Below are 24135 nucleotides of genomic sequence, written 5' to 3'. Positions count from 1 at the left end.
TTCCTTTCGGATGTATATTCGAGCTTGTTTAGCAGCGAGAGTTAGTTTTTTATTGTAAGTGGTGGTTAAATTTAGTTTAAATAAATTAAGTAAGAAGAAAAGAAGAAATTCTTTTCTTCTTCCACCTACTGTTTCTTCTAAAACAATCCAAATCGTTTTCTATTCTTCTAAAAGATTTTGGAACCATGGAAGCGTTGAAAAACCGCCTTACCAGTTGTAAGAAATCATGACGCTTCCGACCTAGTATCTTCTGACTGTTGTCTTCAAATACAAGTGCTATCTGCATATATCTAATTTTGTTTAGGGCTTTCCTCATTATTTTCACTTTGTTTGTGGTTCCCAATTATTCTGAGTGTTGATTCCTATTTCTTCAAGTATCTCTGTTATCATTTTCAGTGCATTTCGGTTCTTTGTTGAGAAATGGTGACAAAATGTTCAATTTATTAAACAGAGTTTCAAAAACACCTTTTGAATCCTTTGACGATACTTGTTTCGATTAACAATCGTCGGATTGTTGCTCAATACTTAACAATTCTTGAGATTACAAAATGGAGCACGTTTGCCTGTCGCCAACTTAACTAAATTAAAAATGAACATGGTTACCAACTTTGAATCTATATAAAACAAAAGGTTCGCGTCAGCTGTCAATTTGATCAATTCTCAACGATCTCCATCATCAGTTTATGAAACATACATGCACATCGTAATTTATATCTCTCCGTCTTCGATCAGAACCTGTACTGAAAGCAATGCTTGTTTCATAGCAACAGCATTTAAAAACTCGAACTAGTTAAGATATATTTTGTGAATTCTCTTGTAGATTATTTTGAGAAAGATGCTCCACAAGACTTATATTCTTCCTGAATCTTATATTGTATTGAACATCTTCGTGATCGGGGCTGTCGCTTTGGTATCAAGCAGTTTGAGGAATTCTGTTTGTACGGTTTTATTCTTAATGTTTGGATTGAAATGATGGCCATTTTCCACGCGCAGATTTGACATTCGACATTACCTCAGTCATTTTATAGCATTGGAACTTTTGGTTCAAATATTAATTGAGTAATCTAACGAATTGTCAAAATCAGCTGATGCTCATTTAAAAATGGCCGGTGTGGGTTAAAGAAAAATTACACCGTGAATTTCTGTGTGGTTTGTAAAGTTATTTGTTGGAATGTTGACCTCATTATTTGCAGCTTGATTGAGGAATAGCTTCTTAAGGGAAATGCTACTTGAAAAAGTACGAAATTCCCTCCCGGTACGCAACTGTAGAATTTAGTGTCAAACACAAACTCCCCTAATTTAAGCACAGCACACAGACTAAAAACACTGCAAAAATAATAAGTTTCAGCTGTATTAATTCCACTGAGACAAATCTAAAAGGTATATATTGAGTCTCAGCACCATAAAATAAAAAAAAACAATACAAAACTACTCTCGTTAATGGGAGAAAAGGGACAGTTAATACGGGTACATATGAAAAAATCGATTGTTCATCCAACGGTCGCCATTTTGACGTAGATCAGCTGTTCAACGACTATTTTTGACGTTTGAAGTTTGAGGAAGTAATTTTTGATTGTTATTTCTTTTGAACTATTAGAAAATGAATAAAACGGCGTTTCCTAGGCCTTTCCAAGATTATCCAGACATTAACCTTATTAATATATCGAAAATACTCTATCTGATAATAATTTGGCTTCTTAATCAATTAATGTTGTTAATTTCATTTGTTTTTTCATATTATGCAAGAAAATTTTAAATTTTATTAGTAACATTTCGAGAGATTTATCTACAAATTGATCAGTAATTGTATATAATTTTAAATCCGCTCCCTGTCATATAATTTCTATGAACTATTATAACCTTGATACCTGCAGGCACGTAAATCAATTCAAAACTAGATCATAATTGAAAAATTTTAAATTCTACTAAAATGCCGAGTTATATCGAAACTAGAGATGAGATCGCCCTACTACTACCAACATATAACGGAACTTGAGACAGAGTTTGACGTTCTTGACGTCTATGACCTTGATAATACCTGTAGTGTTTGAACCTTGAACCAGGCCGAGGAAATGGCGAAACATTTAGAAAAACTAACGTAGTACGATCATGTTTGGTTCTATATTCTTGTGACTCAAAAACAATCGAAAAGCATTTCAATGTTTATTCAAGACTCTTTCACAAAGTAGAGGAGTCACAAATTACGCAATTTCTAATACGACATCACGTTTTTCATTAAAATAATCCTGCAACCGTATTCCACGTCTTTTTTGGCATGTTACATGACACGTTTTAATATAACATCACTCAATAAGTCGTGTGACTGACACACAGATGGCGTTGCTATTGTCAAATCCGTATGACGTTTATGAAGTACCAACTTTCAAAAGACTATGTGTCAAATTTCATGACATTTCGATTAGTCAGAAAAAAGTGACAGCCATTTAAGTGAGGCTGCTTTCGTTATTTATCATTGCTTCTTGATGAATCAAATATTGTACAAACTCAGCAATGGTTTCAAAAGTGTCAACCGGACGCTGCTCTATCGAAAAGAACCATTTGTTATTGGTTTACTGAATTTAAACGTGGTCGTTGGACTTATGAACGTCCAATTGAGGTCGTTACACCAGAAAATATCAAAAAAGCCCACAAATTGGTTATATCTAATCATAAATTGCAATTGAAAAAGCTTTTTTCCAAGTTGGTATCGCATTTACTCACAGTCGATTAAAAACAACAACGTGTTGATGATTCAGAGCAGCGTTGGTCATGTTTACTCGTAATAAATGAGATATTTTGCATCGATATGTGACAATAGATGAAACATGGATCCATCACTTCACTCCGAAATCAACACGGTCATTATCTGAATGGACTACAGCATCCAAAGGCACAACAGTCAGCCTGGAAGGTAATGGCTTCGGTATTTTGGAATACGCAAGGAATATTGTTCATCGACTAACTCCAAAAGAAAGTGACAATCAATAATGAATGCTACATAGAGTTGCTGGATCTTTTGAATGCAAAAATCACTGTTTCACTAAGACAATGCACCGATTCACAAGTCGATAGTTAAATTGAAGAATTACACTTCGAATTGCTTCCTCATCCACCGTATAGTCCAGATCTAGCCCCCAGTGACTACTGGCTATTTGCTGATTAAAAATTAAGCTCAAATGAAGAAGCAATTGTTGAAACTGAAGCCGCAAAAGACAAATCCTTCTACAAGCGCGGCATCGAAAAGTTAGAGAAGCGTTGGAATAATTGTATTGTTCTTGAAGGAGATTACATCGAAGGATAAAATCGATTTTTGGCAAAAAATGTGTTTTTCTTAGTTAGTCGCACGACTTATTGCGCGATGGTTGCATAAACTGGTTTATCGTTTACTAATTCACGTGGAATTGAAACTGCAACCAAATTGGTAACATTTTTTGTTCCTAAATTAGTACTACCTTTTTTTCGAGGTCTTGTAAAGCTTTAGCGCAATATCTCGGTCTTACATACAGGTCTTTGAACTAGGATAGCGGGGCGCTGAGTTAGCTCACTCTGTGAGCACCAGGTCGGCGCTGTAATCGCGGGATTGACAATAAGCGTATGCGAAAAACAACTCAACGCTGCCAAATTGTGTTAACCTAATAATATTATTATGCGAAAGACTTATGCACTACTCAGCTTAGAGCCGGTATTATTTACCCTTCCCGGATACAAAGTATCAGAAGGATAAGGCTCGGTTCACACACTAAACTTGCGCACTGTGTGGCGAATATTCAAAATTACAACCTTCTGGATGTCGACGAAGGTGTTAAGCACGACGATTTATCTTTTCCTACTCTATACTCCGATCCCAGGGCATGATAACCTGTTGTAAGATGCTATCTAAATAAAACAAACTTCAATTAAATTAACATAGTTTTATTACATATCATTCAAGACGCCAGACCGACTAAAAAGCCACCGATAAAGAACGAAGTGAGAGCCGTATTGTTTCTCGTAAAAATTTTGATTTTATCTGTGCAAGAACTGCGTTTTTTAACGATTTCTTCCTCGACACTACCGACGACTTCGTCTACTTTTCTATTAACTTTGTCCCAATGAACTGTTATGTAATTTTTATCGTTCGCTATTTGCAGAAGAATTATTCCACCACCTAGTGCCAGAGCTGCAGTTTTTCCTATTCTCACCGATAGCATTCCCGTAACGAAACCAGCTGACGCTCCCATAAGCATTTGTTTCGTCTTACCATTCTCACTTTCACTAAAAACCCTTTCTACTATAATTTTAATAGCTTGAAAAACCATTTTTAAGTACTGGAGAATAATAAGTGTAATGTGTTTATACAAAATATGTAAAATGCTGATATCAAACGTGTATAATGAAATGTCACTTACTTATAGCGTACCTTAACCTCACTTTTTGTTATCAAGCATACCAACGACTGTCTACAAATTACCAATATATGCAAACCATAGACATAGTAATACTAGACTGCGCAATTCTTTCGCGATACTTTCCATATTGGAAATGGAAATATCTTAACTATATCTTAACTTTTTTGGTATTTCGTTCTAATATTGGAACCCGAACTTCATCGAATGCGCAGTATAATAATTGATTGTATGTATAAGATATAAGTTTTTGCGTATAGTACATTGTGATTGTTTTATTATTGAACAGTAGTTTTTTTTCAAATTTTATTTAGTTATAAATATTTGCATTTCGGCTTCTAAATAATACAGACGATTTGTTTAAAACTAGGAGAGCCATTTGACAGACAAGCGACTACGATAATTATATTATTCCGCCATATTTTTGATGCCTACTGTCAACATAACTTTGACAGATGACTTTGACAGATGAGTCAAATCTAATAATGTCAAAATTAGTTGATGCTATTATAAATGACCGCAATATGGTAAAGACATGTTTTTGCTGTAAGTTTTTGTGTGGTTTGTGAAGTTATTTTTTGGATTTTAGACCTAATTATCTCAGTTTCCCTGCAAAAAGGCTTCTTAAAGAGTTACTACTCAAGGAAGTTCGAAACATCCCCTCGTAAATGTGGCTTCATTGGGGTTTTTTCAACTGAGCAATGTTATGTTTAATGTAAAAGCAAGTATATTGAATACTGATGAAAAATGAGCAGGATTCTGACTAAAGCTTTTTTCATCCAATGAAAAGGAGTTAACCCCCCTGTTTTCTCAGATTGCCTAAGCTCATTTAAAAAAATATTTTTTATAGAGAACGATTAATTTGAAATATTAAGTATTTTTCACGTACAAAAACAAAGAAACCGTGTAAAATATACGTAAAAATCATTCTGAAACACAATAATAATGAAGCAAAAACAATTTTTTTCAGACAATAAAGCTGTGGTCAAAGTTTTTGGGATTCTTTTATTGATGTCGAAAACCGCCTTCTTATTCACTATTATTACAGAAAAATAAGCCGATCTGCATTGCGATTTATTGCCTCATCCACCATATTTACCAAATCTAGTTCCCTTCGATTCCTTTCTTTTGCCAAACTTGAAAAAATACCTTGTTAGTAAACAATTGACAGAAACAGATTCATTTTAACATATTAAAGTAACGTTTTCATTAGAAAGACACTGTTTCATCCTACCACCTACGTATTTTCTCATTTTTCAAAGCAAAATAAGAAGTTTTCACTATATAAGCTTCAAAATTGATTGATTAAAGAAACAACTATGAAAAACGGAAAGAAATGTCACAGCAACTCTGAATAAATGCAAACACGTTTATAATCTTAATGCACACTTTAATATTATTTGCCCACAAACGCCATATTGAATCACGTGACTTTCAAAGCTTGATTTTATAATTAGAAATATATTGAGCCTGCGTGTTAAAATACAAGTATTTTTGGTGTTTGTTAAACGAACAAACATGAAAAATGGAAAGAAATAGCAGCTCAACAACTGTAAATAAATACAAACACGTTCATAATTTTAATAGACACCTTAAAATTGCTTGCCCACAAACGCCATATTGAATCACGTGATTTCCAAAGCTTGATTTTATAATTAGAAATATATTGTGCCTGCGTATTAAAATACAAGTATTTTTGGTGTTTGTTAAACGAACAAACATGAAAAATGGAAAGAAATAGCAGCTCAACAACTGTAAATAAATACAAACACGTTCATAATTTTAATAGACACCTTAAAATTGCTTGCCCACAAACGCCATATTGAATCACGTGATTTCCAAAGCTTGATTTGATCATTGGAAATATATTTAACTTGCTAGAATTTCAATATTTTTGGTATTTGTTCCAATGAATGAGGTAATTTCTCAATTATTGAATCAGCATCTCATAAACGGTTATAAACAAAAATATTTATGTCAAGTGCTGTAGATAATCATATTCTTCATAATTTTTATCAAAAAATAATTCTTATTGGAATTATGAGATGCAAAAATCGATGTCTAGGAAGGTTGATCTTGAAAATCAAAATACGAATAATTGTCTCATTTCAAATAATTAAAACTACAATATTGATACTAGAAAATGTATGTATTTTGGTATGGTTAATTTTTTATGGAAAATAATTGAAAACAATCACTGAATAAATGTTAGAACCACCTCTAATTTATGATTTAGCCAAGGGTCAAAGATGGTTCAAAAGTGGGGGAAGCAGGCGCCTTCACAAATTGCATTCTGCAACTGCAACACCTTGTATTATAAAAACTATAAATAGGCAGTAATAAATTCGATCAATATCAACAGCGTTGCTTATTTTACACAATGAAATTGGTGAGTCGATATTTTTTCTTCTAGAATAGTAAATTTTTAAAAAATCGCAAATTTTCCATAACCATTTATATTTATAAAAAACATCACACTACAACTAACGTAAGGCGTTCCTCCAATTTTTAATGGTGCTTGAATTTCTTTTTATGCTTTGATGGAAATTTTCTTTTTTTAGACCTCAAATTTTACCACTTTTAAAATTGGTCTTTTAAAATAATCGTTCTTAGGGTTCTAATTCTCTGCTTTTTAATAGATTGCATCTTTTCTTAACCAATATCTGCTTCCTACGCTCCCTTTCTCTATTCAAAAAGCTCTTAATGCCGCTCAATCCACCATTTTCTTTATTCTGCCCCTAGGTCATCTTTGACAATCATAGTTTTCAACAAATAACATCAAATTTTACTATAGGGAACATTTGATGCAATTCTTCTCTAGAAATCTCCATATTATTAATGTTTTTCACATCTCCTTAAATGTTTCAATGGAAACTTTCCAGCTCCATCATTTTTTACATCAAATTTTACTACTTCTGAAGTTGTTCATTGCCAATACTGTTTCATATCTCTGCTCCTCAAACGCTTCCATCTTTTTTTTTTAACCAACTTTTGCTTCCTACGCTTCCATTTTCTCATTAACAGCAACTTTGACAGTCTTGAAAGAAGTTACTACCATTCCAATAACCATTTGACGAAGTTTTTATCACCTAGGAAGAATCTGTCGACCAGATACTGATTATTCCTCTGAATACCATAAAAAATCTATAAAACATGGAGATACATAAAATAACCCATATTTCACCAACGTTGTCATATTTTAAAAGTAATATGGTTGAGGAAATTTAAAATAATGATGTAATGCTAACAACATAGTCTTCTAACATTGCCAAGAGGGAAATACATTCATACAGTGCTGCTGCTGCTGGATTTTAAACTTATTAGATATTAGAATGAAACTTTCATAAATTCGGGTTCAAATTTTCATAGATATTCATAATCCCCTTGATCGGTGTCAGTTTGGCTGCCCGTTTGGATTCAAAGTATCTCCCCCCTGGATACCGAGCTGGATCGAGGATTTTTGGAGGACCATTTGGATCGACGCCTAGATTCACTGGAGCTCCTGGTGGTATAATTGGAGGTAGAGATTATTACTATGACGGTTACAGAGGTGGTCCTCAAATACCGATTTTGAGGTATGTAGATTCCTATGTCTTCAGTCATAATTTTATTAATCAAATATTTGCTTCAATAGATATGGAAATGATCCGAATCGTGGCGACGGCTCCTATAATTACTTCTACGAAACAGGAAACGGTGTAGTAGCCGAAGAAAGAGGTTTCCTGAAACCGCTGGGGCCCGAAGGTACTCAACAAGCTGACGGAGGTTATTCCTACACGGCTCCAAATGGCCAGAGAATCAGTTTACAATATACTGCAGATGAAAACGGATTTAGACCTGTAGGGGCACATTTACCGACACCTCCTCCTATACCAGATGCTATTTTACGGTAAATTTAATGAGCTTGTTTGACACAGATTAGCTTAAATTATAGTATTTGACCTCGCCTCCCTTTTATTAATCTCCAAAGTTGACTACATCAAAATTTCAATTCATTTCATCCACCTTTCTGTCCAGATTTTTTGATACACAGATTGTTATCCAAATACTATATAAATTTTTATCAAAAAGATCATCAAAAACTTGATCAAAACAGTAATATCTTCAGAAAATTTTGAGCACGTTTAACAATTAAAAAGAAGCATTTACAAACGCAGTAAGTGTTGCCAGAAGTCCAGAATTTCCTTCAATTTGTAAGATTTCCAACTGAGATTTTTACTACTGAAATATTTAAGGTTTTTATCCAAATGTTGAGGGTGCTGTTATCAATCAAAAAAGTTTCTCCAAAGGTCAACTACAGTAAAAACTTACGCGGTAGCTCCGAGCTATTTTGATGTCGAAGGCTTCATATATTCTAGCAATGTTGCCTGACGAGGTTAAGTTTTTCTTTTTCTCACGCAAAATTTCCTCATAGCATACCAGTAATTTTTTTATTTATTCTTGAACATCATCATTATCGACCTCTAAATTTAATTGTTTGGCGATATCGACCACATCTTCTATTATGCTATCGATTTGTTTAGGATCCGAAATTGATTCTCCTTGGGTTTCAGTGGTGAAAAAAAAATGGCCACAGTTTTTTCCAGATACAATGGAGAGTTTTTTGTGAACCGTCATTGCAAGATTGTTCAATAATTCTTACAGCATCTAAAACATTGAATTGTTTCCAAAAGTCTTTGACAGAAAGCTCATTGTTTTGTCTCATAGCTTCTTCTAGCAAGCTGGTAGGGTTTGGTAGCAAAAATACAACTTCCACACGTGGATGGAAATTAATTAGAGTTGCAAGAGGATGACCTGATCCATTTTCAATTAGTAGCATCACTTTAAATGTGATTTCTCTCAATTGGCAGTAACGTTCGACTTCAGGAATAAAATGATGGCCGAACCAGTCTTCAAAAAGAAAAGCTGTCACCCCAGTCTTCGCATTAGACTTCCAAATAACAGGCAAACCAGCTTTGGATTTATTTTTTAAGGCACTTGGATTTCCCGAGCGATAAACTAAGAAAAGTTTCGATTTACAATCTCCAGCTGCAATCGCACCAACCAACCAAACCTGGTAAAGTTTTCTCTTGGTTCTTTCAGGCATTTTCTTCCAAAAAAGACCGTTGAAAATGGTTTGGGAAGTGTAGCTACCTTCATCTATCATCGTTTTGAGTTTTTCTGGATGGAGAGATGCAGCTCCTTCATCAGCGCTTGCCGCTTCTCCATTCTCTCTACAAGGTGTGGTTCAAGACCAAAAATGTACAGAACATTTCCTCTTGCATTCCAAAAGGTCTAAGCTTGAACTTATTTTGTAGATCTTTGGAGATACAAGCATTTATGGTCCAGAAAAAAATGATGCTACTACTTTTTTGGACTTTATTTCAATCCTATACGTTGGTATTAATAGATCGATTCCTCCCCTATGAACTAGAGTCATTTAATTCGAGATTCCTTTTGGAATAACGATTCGCGGATTTTATGGCTATAGAAAACAATTTGACAAAACTGTCGCACAATTTTTTTTATGTGAAAAGTTGTAGTCTTCGAGGAAGAGGTGCTAATAATGTAGGTGGGATTATGTTGGACAGATTGGAAGAGCATCTAAACAGTCAGGTCAATGACTTTTCTTCTATGCTCTAAACTGTCCAAGCTTCTGGTCAACTATGGGTCGCCTATATTCAATTTCCCATTGGAAATCAATTGAAATTTACCCCATACTTGTAGAGGTAGTTTTTTATAATTTACTTTCCACGTAATGTCTCAATTTCCGATTTGTTAAGTTTATTTATTTATTTATCCTCATACCTACATCAAAAATATAATTTTTTCACATATTTTCGTTGTAAAATTAAATTTGGAATGTAGATAATGAAGATATAGTAAAATTCGAAGCAACTTTCGTTCATCAGAACATATTTGTTTCCCAATTCCATTTTTTAACCATAATAAAACAAAAAATTGACGAATATGAAAATAGTAGATTTAATAGAAAGAAAATAACTTTCCTTTTTCCACAATGAAACCAAGCAGGTAACTGGCAAAAAAAAGGAAGTTATCCAAAACAACTCCCTTTCACTATGAGTCTCATAATATAGTCAACTAAACCAAATATCAATTTTTTAACCTTCACCCTTTCAAAATTAAAAGTTTCTGTGAAAATTGAAAATTTCTAATACCTAGAAAATTCTGAATTAGCTTTAGTTTCAATTAGAACTGATTCACTTCTCCATAATCAACTTATTTTTTGATAAAATAGTTTGTTGGGTAGATTACCGGATCCATACCCAGCATGATTTTGGAAAATTTCGGTCAATCAGTTAAAGAAAGATCGTTGAAAAAGTCTGACAACACAAACACGATTGTTTTATTACAAGTTCTGCTTGTTTTTTCCAATTTTCTGATTAAAATCAATTTCTCACCTCCTTAACTGGTCTAATGTTTTTCTTTGAAAGGTGTGTCAAAATAAAACATTGTTATTACTATAATTATAATACAATTAGTAATCTGAAAAATGAGTAAGTAGGTGTTCTTATTTCTTACTAGACTATTTGCACAATAAATGAGAGAGAAAGTTGTTTGTTTAAACAATAAAATTTGCATTGCCAGCTTGTAATCCCATTGGAATTTTATTGTAAACTTCTAATATATAAGTTGTTTATTATAGAAATTTAATTATGTAGATAATTTAGAATTATTTTGACGATATTTTTTTTAATCCACGATAAATACTCCTGGATACTTTTGAGCCAATAATATATAAATATTTTGGAAGAAAATTATATATTATTTATAATTATTGAATATTCGTTTCGTTTTTAAAGTTCTTTAGAAAGGAACAGGAACGAAGAATCACGAGGAGGATACACAGATGACGGACAATACAGACCAGTACTTGATTACGATGGGTATAGATACTAAAAACCAAGACAATTTAGTGACAAAGGCTGATCTATAGTATAAAGTTATAGTATATTTGTACAGAATGTGTTCATATTGATTATAATTTTCACTAGCACAAAATTTGTTTTTTTTTATTTATATATTCGTTCATAATTCGAAAACTACTCGACGGATTTACGAGGAGTTTGTATCAATCGATAAATGCATTCAAGAGGAATCAATTCGATTCATTATGAAACACCAAAATATTCCTCTCGAATTCCTCTATCGATTAATGCCAGTTGCGTGAAATCCATCCAGTAGTTTTCAATTTATATGCAGATATACAAAACTGCAGAAGCATCATAGATGTTTGTTTTATAATATGAGGTTATGTCCACCAATCTCCACGAGACCTCGACTTAACATATATCAAAATTTTCCTCTCGAATTCCTCTCTCGATTGGCGCAAACTTTGTGAAAATCCGCCCAGTAGTTTTCAATTTATGTACACATATACAAAATCGCAGAGGCAGCATAAATGTTTCTTTTATAATATGAGGTTAATTCCACAAATTTCTAAGAAAACTTGACTTATCATACACCAAAATTTTCCTCTCGAATTCCTCTCTCGATTGGTGAAAACTTTGTGAAAATCCGCCCAGTAGTTTTCAATTTATGTACACATATACAAAATCGCAGAGGCAGCATAAATGTTTCTTTTATAATATGAGGTTAATTCCACAAATTTCTAAGAAAACTTGACTTATCATACACCAAAATTTTCCTCTCGAATTCCTCTCTCGATTGGTGAAAACTTCGTGAAAATCCGCCCAGTAGTTTTCAATTTATGTACACATATATAAAATCGCAGAGGCAGCATGGATGTTTCTTTTATAATATGAGGTTAATTCCACAAATTTCTACGAAAACCTGACTTATCATACACCAAAATATTCCTCTCGAATTCCTCTATCTATTGGCGCAAACTTTCTGAAAATCCGCCCAGTAGTTTTCAATTTATGTACACATATACAAAACCGCAGAGGCAGCATAGATGTTTCTTTTATAATATGAGGTTATGTCCACCAATCTCCACAAAACCTCGACTTATCATACATCAAAATATTCCTCTCGAATCCCTCTATCGATGGGTGCAAATCGCGTATAGATTCATCCAGTAGTTTTCAATTTATCTACAGATATACCAAACTGCAGGAGCATCATAGATGTTTGTTTTATGAAATGTGGTTATTACCACAAATCTCCACGAAACCTCGACTTATCATATATCAAAATATTTCTCTCGAATTCCTCTATATATTGGCGCAAACTTTGAGAAAATCCGCTCAGTAGTTTTCCATTTATGTACACATACAAAACTGCAGAAGCAGCATAGATGTTTCTTTTATAATTTAAAGTTATGTCCACCAATCTCCACGAAACCTTAAATTATCATATATCAAAATATCGAATCCCTCTATCGATTAGTGCTAGTTTCGTGAAAATCCGCCCAGTAGTTTTCAATGTATATGCAGATATACAAAACCGCAGAAGCATCATAGATGTTTCTTTTGTAATAAGAGGTTAATTCCACAAATTTCTACGAAAACTTGAATTATCATATATCAAAATATTCCTCTCGAATTCCTCTATCGATTAGTGCCAGTTGCGTGAAAATCCATCCAGTAGTTTTCAATTTATATGTAGATATACAAAACTACAGGAGCATCATAGATGTTTCTTTTATAATATGAGGTTATGTCCATCAATCTCCAAGAAACTTTGAATTATCATATATCAAAATATTCCTCTCGAATTCCTCTATCGATTAGTGCCAGTTGCGTGAAAATCCATCCAGTAGTTTTCAATTTATATGTAGATATACAAAATACAGGAGCATCATAGATGTTTCTTTTATAATATGAGGTTATGTCCATCAATCTCCAAGAAACTTTGAATTATCATATATCAAAATATTCCTCTCGAATTCCTCTATCGATTAGTGCTAGTTCCGTTCCACAATCAGCTGATCTATCTTGCCCCGATTTGCAGTTTCCGTTACAATATACTAGGTCCCACTTATCTATGGTTAAGTTTAGGGAGAGAATTATTAAAATATTTATTTTATAAAGTGTGCAATATCCTTAGATTTAAAGATGGTCCATCAACTATTGTTGAGTGCCTTTCGTTCATTAAATATGAAATAAAACACGTTATTAAAGATTAACTGTTTATTGAATGAAGTCTATAATTCAAAACCATAATAAAAATATGCTGTTACCAACAAATAAAAATAAATATATTCAAAAAATTAGATTATTATTGCACAATTCCTTGCAGTCTTCCAGCTACAACCCTTTCGAAATGCGATCCATCCCAATACACTTTACCGCATTCTTCGCAAACGTAAAAGAAATCGTACTTCTCTAAAAGAGGTTTTGGAACTGCCTCTATTTGGATTTTGGCACCCAAACGAGTTCGACAAAGCCCAACGTCGATCTTTTCATCAGAATCTGAAAAAATTATACTGTTATACAGGGTCTGTCTCAAATTAAATATCAAAAAAACATACACAAATCCCATTTTCTGTTATATGAGACATTCGACGATTGAATGGAATCTTCACAGTAATCATCATCGCTAGAGAATCCTGTAGCTTCGTCTTCATATAAACAAGCAGGAGGAGGACAATTGTTTACTACTCGGGCTAAAGTGTTCATGGTAGATTTCGATATTTTAATGAAGTTATTACCATTACAGTTCTGTTGATAAAAATCAGTATTTTATTTAGCCACATGTTAATTTTTAAACAATAAATATTATAGTACAAAGCTTGCATTTGCTCCTAGATGCTCTGATATAAATTAAAATAGACCAAATGTCACTGCATATTTAGAGGCCTTGATGAATAACCGACAAGTTTGATTATTTTACTAAATACTGCGCAAAAAATGGATTCAATTTGAAACACCATACAATAGTTTTGGAAAACTTTGGTAAACATTGTGGCCCTGGAAAGACTACGGAACTCCAGAGAATTACACTTGGGATTATATGAAATAGAAGATGAAATGGCAGCATATTCAGAAACACTGAGCATCCTCTGTGTCACAACAGGAAAAGGGGAAAAATATTTCCTTTGGATCATACTGAACATAACACTCTGAACTACATACAGACATACAAGATGTTTAGGAATCGTTTCTAAAATTAAATTATTAATAGATATTGTTCACTGTGGACCAAAAATTATTTAAGAAGGTCCGAGAATTGAAAAAGAAACGGGGCTATAATGAATACAATAAAACTGGTTAACATTGGCGCTAAATGGATTATAGTAATCAGTCCCGTTAAAGAAGGGCCCTTTTTAACATAACTCAATTTCCATTGTACTGCTAACTTAGTATTAAAGTTTGGTTTTAGAAATATCTTACCTGACACCTACTGAATATGTGATTTTTCGTAACAACTACTTTGTAATAATCGATTACTTCTTTAATTTGTTCTTCCACATTATCACTAATTATTCTCAAGCAATGTCCTTGTGGGACGTAGCCGTTCAACTGAAAAAACCAAAAATTAATTAACGTTCTCAATCGAAATTCTACCCCCATTTCAAGTGATACTCTCAGCTTTTACAAATTCGCACCAATAAAAATTTTAAAGCGCGTTATTTTGACAAAACAGTCATTATGCTTGCGTGGCATACAAAATACTTATTCTCCATTTGTTAACATACATATCTTGTGCTTAAATTAAGTTTTTTTGTGTTTTTTTCATTGTTATTAGATGACAAAAAGAAACAAAGTTCCCCCTATTACACATGCGCGTTAAAGCTCGTGTTCAAACTTTCGTATAGAGACTTTACAGATGCTAGAGATGGACGTGCTGGGCACTCCAGATCGACCGTAATGACCATCGTGTGGAGACGGTGTCTTATATGGCACTGTCCGATTAAAAATCCGATTATTAGTCAGATTCGCGCCTGTTTAGTTCGAGCAGTTGTTTCATACAACACGCACAAGATCTATCCGAGCCCACCTTGCGACTAGACCAGATAGCAACACTTTTAGCTAAACCAAAAATAGGTTCTCGACCCATCGGTGCGTTCGCCGATCCCTGTCTGACGAGTGTGTCCGCTTTTGTTGCTCGAATGACTAATTATTGTTAGGTTAACACAATTTGAAACCATCTCTCGATGACAACGCCGATCTAGCGGTAAAAAACCCAACCAGCTACCCTCGTTTCCACACCGTTTCTCTTAACAAGCTAAAAAAATGTGGATAACTAAAGATATGATTGTGTATTGAAAACGACGTTGAATTGAAGTCAGCAAATAACCATTTTTGAACTGATTCAGTTTTATGAGGTTTGTATAATGTAATTCCGGATATAATACTCACCATTTTGTAAATTTCGTACCCTTTCGTCAAGATATATCTACGATCGTCGATGGCGTATTTAACGCATACCATGTGATCTTGATTATTCTCCAAAATGGCGGTATCGATGCCGCAGCTTCGTAACTTTTTACCGAGACCTTGAAGCATAGTATCACAGACGACTCTGACTTTTTCGGCGTGAACCGGTTCTTGATGCGGACTAGGCGATTGAACTACTTCTTCTTTTGGACTCGATACTGATTTCTAATATAAAAATATCAATAATGCCATATTTAAACGTAACAAAAATAAACTTCCGTATCTGCACGGTTTAGAATCGTAATAAAATTACGTTAGTTTGGCGTTTTCGAAGTTATAGAATCCATTTTTCGAAATCCCGGAAGTTGGAAATCAGTATTTCCGGATTTACCGTTAATTTGATTGAATTTATAGATTTAAAGAAAATTTATGGGGAAAGATTACAGTAAGAAAAATTTTGGAGACAATCCCTTGATGTTTATGAGCAGACCGAGGAACGAATTTACTTTCCGGTTAAGTTAAGTAAGGTTAGGTTAGGTTTAGCTTCGATTCGATTAGGTTAACTTTAAGTTCAGTTATTTTAACTGGCCAAAAACATTTTTTGTTCTATGAAATGCGATATGCAACTCCATTAATAGATTTTGCGATCTCAAAAACGCCAAAGAATGGGGTTTTTATTATGTTTCTGAGTCGGGCAGATAAGAAAGTGTTTCCTGTTTTTTTTAATTGAAAAAAACGAAAAAAAAATAGAATCAATTGTTGATTACACGATAAGGCATGTGCCTAGACACAAGGGCCACATGGATAAACCAAATATTATTTAAAAACCCAAACTACAATTAAGCCTATCTGCTTGTATGGTATCGAGCTTTGGGGTTGTGCAAATAAATCAAATATAGCCATAATACAGAGAAGTCCGTCCAAAATACTTCTTATGATAGCTGAGGCACCATGTCCCAAACTTAACCCTACGTAAAGTGTTAAACATCAGTTTTGTCAAAGATGTCATAAAAGAACGAAGCATGAAACATCTTGAAGGACTGACTAACCACGAAAACAAGTTAATCCATCCACTCTTATAAACACAAGATGGTAGAAGACTAAAAAGAAATTGTCCAGCAGACCTAGAAAACGGGTAAAGAGGACTAGTCGCTGGAGAAGACATCATCACGCCATAGTAGAGCTTATATACTCTGAAGGTAACCCATTAGCCTAAAGGACTGTATATGTTTCGATTACTACTAAAGTAAAATAAAAAAAAATCATTCTTCTTAAAAAAAGTCTATTTTTGATGATGTTCCGATTAGTTTTAGTTTTTTGAGGTTATAAATATTGATAAACCTTTATGATTAAGAAATTATCGAAGCTTCTAGTATTCTGAAAAGATTTCAAAGGCAATTGGATTGTCGAACCAAAAAGGAACGCATTTTTTAAAAAATGTAAAAATTTGTGTATTAAAACATGAAAATTGAACGATTCAGATAATCAGTGTCGTGTATAGATCATTAAATTTTCTCACCTTTTTATTCCCCATCCTTTTATTATGTTTTCTGGTAAGTTTCTCATTTGTCATTAGATTATAGCAAGTTTCCTCGAAGGGAAAATTAACTTTTTCGCAACATTTGCGTATAACATCGTAGCATTGGATCAAACAATAAGCGTCTAGAGCGGCATACATTATCTGACTTTCACGTAACGGTCTTTTTTCCCAATTTGAAAATTGTTCTGATTTGTCCAATGGTAAACCGAGACAATGCTGGACTAGAGTGCTAAGGCTGGGACCTCCTTTTTGTACTTAAAAAAAAATTCAATACACTAAAGATAATTATTTAAATATTGAAATATTTACCTTCGAAAGGTAGTTTAACCTCTGGAAACTTTTCCAAATGTTTCCAGAGTGAACACAGGTCAAAAACACCTAATTGCTTTGTAGAAAAGCTAAGGTAAGGTAGTGCATTTCTTATCATATGTATATCACCAGTAAAACTAAAACCTAGAATTAAAAATGTATAAACTACAATTATATGAGTAAAATTCAATCAAATTAATGTCTTCATACAACAAAGTTCAAAGTCTCTGAATTATGATATCTTGGAATTATTGAAATACTCCATTGGTTTCCAAAATTCCAATTTAAAAGAAGCATAGTTGTTTTAATCAATCGGATAATAATTAAATGATAGGATTATTAGGGTAAAATAATTGTTTAGAGACCTTTACTCACCTACTTTTAAAATATCACAATTGTTGAAAATGAACTGCCCGAGCTCTTGCCACAAATGCGGGCATTTGTTACCGATGTTGATAATATCTAATATGAACACATTTTTTCTTGTTGCTATTTGCATCAGAGCCAATTCGTTTAGTTGTCCACCGAAACTCGGTTTCCATTCACAGTCAATACCAATTATGTCCACATTCTGAAATTATTATTTAATCAAATAACAATTCAAGATATATTTATGAGGATTAAAGCCTGTATTGAAATATAAAATAATAAAATATGAAATAATCGTAGCAACTTCTATATTTGTGTATTTACAAGTTCTTAAACTACACTACTACTAAAATACATTCTAAAACATTTCCACACAATTGTCCTCTTTGTAGATTATTCTGGGGAGTCATCACACTGAATGAATCTTCTGGATTGTCTTAGGCTTGAAGTGTTTCACCAGTAAGATTCCATCTGATTCTTCAGTCTTTTTTTCAGTTTGTTATTGATTTGGCATCTCGTGAGGCCACAGTAGGGTTCTGTTCCGAGGTATGGAGTCTTAGATCCTTTTTTGACAAAGCTGTCTGCTTCCTTATTTCCTGGTAACCACTAGGGTTACTTTATTTCAGTTAGCTAGTGCTTTTGGAGTTTGTTTACACCCAACACTAGTTTGGACGTGAACTCAATAGCTTTCGGGACCTTCAAGATTGCTTGGTTATCTGAGAGAATGTATATGTGCTTTTAAGAGAGGTTTCTATCCAAAAAATCCGGAGCATATTTATTAAATAATAGCTAGCAATAAATAATTTATTGCTAGCACTCTACCTGAAAAATTAATTACCACTTTGTGCAACATATTATGCATTTGATCCATTGGTTTGTCACGGCTTGTCTATTAGCTTTAGAATCTTTAGGTGACCTATCGGATTTATTAGTTTTAGTTTGACTGTCTAAATTATCCCGTGGGCGTCGCTTAATTCCTCTTTCCTCACTCTAAGGTGAAGAAGAAGCAGGTTTATTAGTGCCTCTAAGGCTATAGTAGGGCAGGTTTACATTACCCCCACAATACCTAGACCTAACTTTTGAATCTTGTTTGGTTTTTTCCTGAGCTGTTATTTGTTTTCGACCACCAAACAAGCACTGCATATGTACATAGGTTTAATGACTGTTTGATATATCCAGAGTACCAATTCAATTTTATATAAAAATATTTTTACCTGCATTGCAGAATCTAAAAAATTTTCAAATGCCGATTGATCATTTATTAGACAGATGGCATTCCTTGGTAGCACCAATTTATGGTATTCATTAACATCAATTGATTGTTCTATAACATCATCATCCCAACTTATATATTCCTGTTGGCAGACTTGCTGTTGTGCCCTGTTTCTATCCGGATTCTCATCAAACATTCTAACGTTATAGGGCCAATCTTTCTTATCTAAATTATAAAAGTGGGCCCATCTTAGGGCTTCTGAAAAATCTCCGTATTGAGCAATCTGATATACTAATTCTTTTCTTAATTCTAGATCATCTCCGACTGCTTCTTGTACCATTTCTTTCCAGCTTTCATCACCTATAAAACATTCAAGATACTACTAATGTTTGGAAATTCGACTTAGGTACACTTACCAAAAGTATTATCAATGAACCGTTTATGTAACAGAAAATTAAGAGCACCTTCATTTCTTCTTCTATTCAAATTTGGAGTTAAATCAGGCGCCAATTTAAACATCTTGATCAATCTGGCTATTAATTTTTTCCACGGTTTTGCATGCATCTTGTCATATTTTAAATCAGAAATGCCCAAATTACTAAAAAATAAAAAAAGTAGTTTTGGACGTTTCTTAAGGAAACTAATTATTATACACACTTAACATACTCTCCCAATGCATCTCTCACAGATGGATTGCCCAATATGCTGTCCATCCAGACAACCAGTTCTGCCTGGTGCTTTGGGTTATTTTTCAAAAATTCATCAACTCCAAAAAGTTTATCTTGTAATACCAATGGTATCAGAAACTCGTGGATGGAAAAGTGATTCTGTAGATTCAGTAAAGTTGCATACTGGCAAGCCTAATAACATATGTAATAATAAATTTATAGAATGCACAAAACTGTTTATACTGTTGGAAGAAATAAAAACAGAGAGATATGGAAAAACAACAGCTGAAAATAGAAAAGAGTATGTTGGTGGTGACTCGAAAACCTTAGTGTTTAAATATTTCCTAAACAGTTTTAATGTTTTAATTACTGAGTCAATATTTTGGCATTAGATTATAAGATAAATAATATCATGCTTAACGCCCATTATTTGCCCAAAACTCTACCTATGAACTAGAAATATAAGAAATGTTATGCTGTTCTGGTTTGTAGAACAGAAGAAAAAGGGGATGAAATTGTGAAAGACACAACTCTCTACAAGTGATTAGCAGAGACAATAATAAGGCCCCAAAACATTCACAAATTTGTATAAAGTATCTCAACCCTAATGATTATATACAGTAAAATGAAATTTTGTAGACCTCACTCAACACAGGCACTGTAGCCCTCACTATGAATTGATTTTTTGCATCTGTTGCTGAAGAAAGTGCTTGGTGATCCTAAATGAATATAGTGCCATCATAAACATTTATATATGATTAGAAACTAGTAGTAGGCACTAACATATTATTTCAATTCTTACCTCTTTGAACTGCTTTTTATCAATCAGACACCTAATTATACTGAGAAATAATTCTTCCTCTTGTCTCATTTCAAACACGTCAATAATAATTTTGATCAAAATTTGGGTATTCTGCCTTAGAGATACTTTAAATGCATCAATTTTAATTTGAGGAACCAAAAGGTGTATAATATTAGCCCTATTCATTGTACTCCAAATTTTGAACTCCTCAATAATAAACATTGGCAAAGATTTGTTTTTGGCATTATGAAATTCCTGGCAATTACAAATTAATCTTAAAACTTCTATGTAGGGGTTCTCCAAGCTGCTAAAATATTTTTGTAGCCTACTTACAACTGGAGGACTTTTCTTTACTAAAACAGTCAACATCAAATAGGAAGGTTATAGTTTGTATTGTACTTACACATGTTCCACATGTTTTTTAATTCTGCAAAAAATGCTACCCCTTTTTCATCGAGGTCTAGGGAAAAACTAATATCTGAGCAGCAGTTATTGTCGTGATAGGATATGTTAGCGTTAGAAACACTAGGGGTGTTAGACGCAGAATACCTCATGTTTTGACGGCGATCACTTCCTCTAGAAATTCGAGAATTTAAATATCTACCTCTACCCCTTACTCGCCCTGGTTGGTAAGACATTGTTGTACCTTAAATTTTAAGTCAGGTCCATTAAAACTTCCTTATTAGGATGCATTGTGCAATATTTTACAGAAATTTTAGACAGAATTTGACATGTCAACCAAAAGAATCATTAAACTTGAATTTACTTACTTTTAGCAGTCCTTTGTACTTTTATTTAGAATCACACTTGGAGCATCACTTTCAAAATTCACTTATTTAAAACGTAAACTTTTCACCACTACGTTTTTTGTTATTATTGAAATTACTTCTTAAATTATAGTATAAATGTCATATCGACACGTCAAAATTCTTCGCTTTTTCTTGAATTTTTCATCAGTTTTACCAATTTAGATTAATGTAACTTCATAACTTATCTGGTTGAGGCTTAATATTGTAAATGACATACATGACATTAAAATTAACTCTTTAACCTGTAAAATCTACAAAACTTATACAAGTGGGTAAGAATTGAATCAAGGATGCAATTGATCGTGTGTAGTTAAATTAATATTCCTAATTGAACACGAAAATGGTTGTGAGTTGTAGAACAAGTCGGCTGTTGAGAACTACAAAGACTGTTACTGTAACACCAAGTTTGTTTTTTTCGTCGTTCAAACCTTTCTACCAAAATAGCTCAAATTTTTTGAAAAGAAACGCACTTGGCATAAGTTCTAATCAACACCAACCTTTAGTAGATGTTTGTTGTGGCTGTAGATATTTTGCTGTGGATTATTTTCAGTCAAATGATAATAGAACAACTTTTAGCAAATTAACACCACAGGAGGTAAGTAATTAAAATTATTAAAATAATGTAACGAAGTAAATTTTAATATTTATAACTTTAATTTTAAAGAAATAACAAATTAGTGGTGTAATCATTCATGAACAATATAAATGTCAAGTAGAAACCAAACATCCAGGTTATCCAAATCTTATTAAGAACTTACTTTCACATAAAATGTTGTTTTGATAGAGTCGTATTGATTATTATCTATTTAGTTTTTTTGTTTTAAAAATACACTTTTACTATTGAATGATCTTATTTTTGTGAATCTATTTTATATACTCAATATTTAATAATATTCCATCAATTACCATTTTACAGTTTTTATTTAACCATAGATCTCGGCATTTCTTGTTAATTTTGGTGGAAAATAATATATAAACTATAATATCTATTAACTTATATATTTTTTAAATTTACATTTTGATTTTAAAAGAGCTTGTTTTCTAAACGGAACATCCAGCATCTGATGCATATGTAAGTATTTCAGAAATAGTTTCATTCAAGGAACTTACACCATCTGAAAGAGAATCAACATAGTCACTTAAGTCTGAATCATATTCTTCTGCAAGTCCACTAAGAAACTCTAAAACCAATGCTACAGCCGCAATAACTGTTGTTCTGAATAGCTCAAGTATAGTAAGATAAGGTGTAAGATAAGTGCAAAGGGTTCCAATCATTACTGTTGCCACTGCACTTGATGCTGCACTCAATATTGAGCTTACAATAGAGTCAACAGACCTGGTTTTTGCAGCAGAATCCAAATCTCTTTGTAATTGTATTAATCGGTCAATAGCAACATCTGTGCTTCGTTTTTGTATGGCATTACTACTTACACATTGGACTGAAAATACCTGTAAATATAAATGATTAAAAAATTTATATTACTATAAATTAATGATGAAACTTCATAAATATCAAAATAAAGTTAATATCTGATGCCATATTGATAATTTAAGAAGGGCATATGGAGGTTTTTAACATGCTATTTGCTGGTGTATAATACTTTCACTATCATCTACACACCAGGTCTGGTTTGGGTTGATCAGTTCATAATTTATCAATAAACTTTTGAACTTTAAAATGGATTGATTTGGTGACACTTCCTATGAAAGATCCACTTATCATAATTTATGAAAAGCATTACTTAGATTTAGAGAGGAAGTATTGAAATACAGTGCATAATAACTAATCAGGATGAATATGTCTGGTAACTAACTGGTTGGGAAGGACAAAAGAGACACAAGAAGCAATTTTTCCAGATATAGAAGTTCAACTACCAATTTGCAGATTAAACAACTTTGTAATCTTCATAATATATCATTCCAAATGTCTAAATTGCAAATTATTTTTAATATGATGCAATAAAAATTTAAACAAAGGAATAACATACAAAAATCAGAATACTTACAGCCAAAAGTACTATGAAACTTAATTTGAACATCATTTTTGAACCCAAAAAATTTCTACCTCATTAATAAATAATATGGTGTTGATAGTGTTACTGTGTGAATGGTTTAAAGTGATCTTGCAAGCTTTTTTGAAAATGAAAGGATTACAACATGTGATGATATCTGCGTCACTTAGAAAATAACTTGCTCTACTGTATTTTTATAGACTTAAGCTTTAATCCAATTTCTACGAAGTTGAAATTAACTTATCAATCACATTGTGCAAATATGAATGTGCTAACCATTGTTTTTGACTTACAAAGGTATTTGAGAAATTTTATATTTATTTTTTAAGTATTGGAGGCGAATTAAAATTTTAGATTTATTTATTCTACTGAATCTCAATTAAGTAATAGTTACTTTCATTTGTAACTTCTGTAAAAACTCTTATCATTCACTCAAAACATTTGCATACTTTTTTTTTAATTTAAAGTCAACAAATAGTGCCCTACATGTTGACATAATTTATTTTTATCTGTGCAGATGGATATTTATTGACTTCTAGTGACAAATGTATAATTATGAAATTATTTCATACAATAGGTGCATCAAATAAAATGAAATTATGAGGATGGCCCCAGAAAGTAATCCGAAGGGGCTAAATCTGGCGAATAAGGGGCATGAGGTAGCAATTCAAACTTTAATTCTTAATTTTGGCCCTTGTTAATTACGGATGTGTGAGCTGATGCATTGTCTTGATGAAAAAATA

General features: G+C 32.8%; 5 protein-coding genes across 5 annotated transcripts in view; 2 read left to right on the top strand and 3 right to left on the bottom strand.

Annotated features, from left to right (window-relative positions):
- Positions 1–3926: 3926 nt before the first annotated feature.
- Positions 3927–4298, bottom strand: LOC130440666 (FUN14 domain-containing protein 1-like). Its single transcript, XM_056773929.1, has one exon. It carries the CDS (start codon positions 4296–4298, stop codon positions 3927–3929), a length of 372 nt encoding a protein of 123 aa, XP_056629907.1.
- A 2467-nt stretch (positions 4299–6765) lies between these two features.
- Positions 6766–11312, top strand: LOC130440665 (endocuticle structural glycoprotein SgAbd-8-like). Its single transcript, XM_056773928.1, has 4 exons — positions 6766–6774; positions 7755–7960; positions 8020–8274; positions 11189–11312. The coding sequence occupies exons 1-4, from the start codon at positions 6766–6768 to the stop codon at positions 11283–11285; spliced, it is 567 nt and encodes a 188-aa protein (XP_056629906.1). The 3' UTR covers positions 11286–11312.
- A 2153-nt stretch (positions 11313–13465) lies between these two features.
- On the bottom strand, positions 13466–21774 carry LOC130452735 (exonuclease mut-7 homolog). The gene is made up of 13 exons (XM_056792153.1): positions 21342–21774; positions 20975–21217; positions 20572–20924; positions 19759–19961; positions 19518–19699; positions 19103–19461; positions 17895–18090; positions 17520–17663; positions 17190–17464; positions 15653–15895; positions 14684–14812; positions 13822–14011; positions 13466–13762 (listed from the first exon to the last, which is right to left on the bottom strand). The coding sequence occupies exons 2-13, from the start codon at positions 21207–21209 to the stop codon at positions 13569–13571; spliced, it is 2703 nt and encodes a 900-aa protein (XP_056648131.1). The 5' UTR covers positions 21210–21217; positions 21342–21774; the 3' UTR covers positions 13466–13568.
- The window catches only part of LOC130452740 (pyruvate dehydrogenase [acetyl-transferring]-phosphatase 1, mitochondrial), a 27915-nt gene continuing 25413 nt past the window's right edge, over positions 21634–24135 (top strand). Inside the window, exon 1 of the mRNA XM_056792158.1 lies at positions 21634–21975. Within this exon, the coding sequence (XP_056648136.1) occupies positions 21721–21975 (255 nt within the window). The 5' untranslated portion in view covers positions 21634–21720. The remainder of the gene's footprint in view (positions 21976–24135) is intronic.
- LOC130452747 (uncharacterized) lies at positions 22364–23569 on the bottom strand. Its single transcript, XM_056792164.1, has 2 exons — positions 23387–23569; positions 22364–22829 (listed from the first exon to the last, which is right to left on the bottom strand). Exons 1-2 carry the CDS (start codon positions 23420–23422, stop codon positions 22422–22424), a joined length of 444 nt encoding a protein of 147 aa, XP_056648142.1. The 5' UTR covers positions 23423–23569; the 3' UTR covers positions 22364–22421.

Source organism: Diorhabda sublineata, chromosome 2, assembly GCF_026230105.1.
Source record: "Diorhabda sublineata isolate icDioSubl1.1 chromosome 2, icDioSubl1.1, whole genome shotgun sequence".
Lineage (NCBI taxonomy): Eukaryota > Metazoa > Arthropoda > Insecta > Coleoptera > Chrysomelidae > Diorhabda > Diorhabda sublineata.
This window is presented reverse-complemented; position numbering and strand designations above follow the sequence as displayed.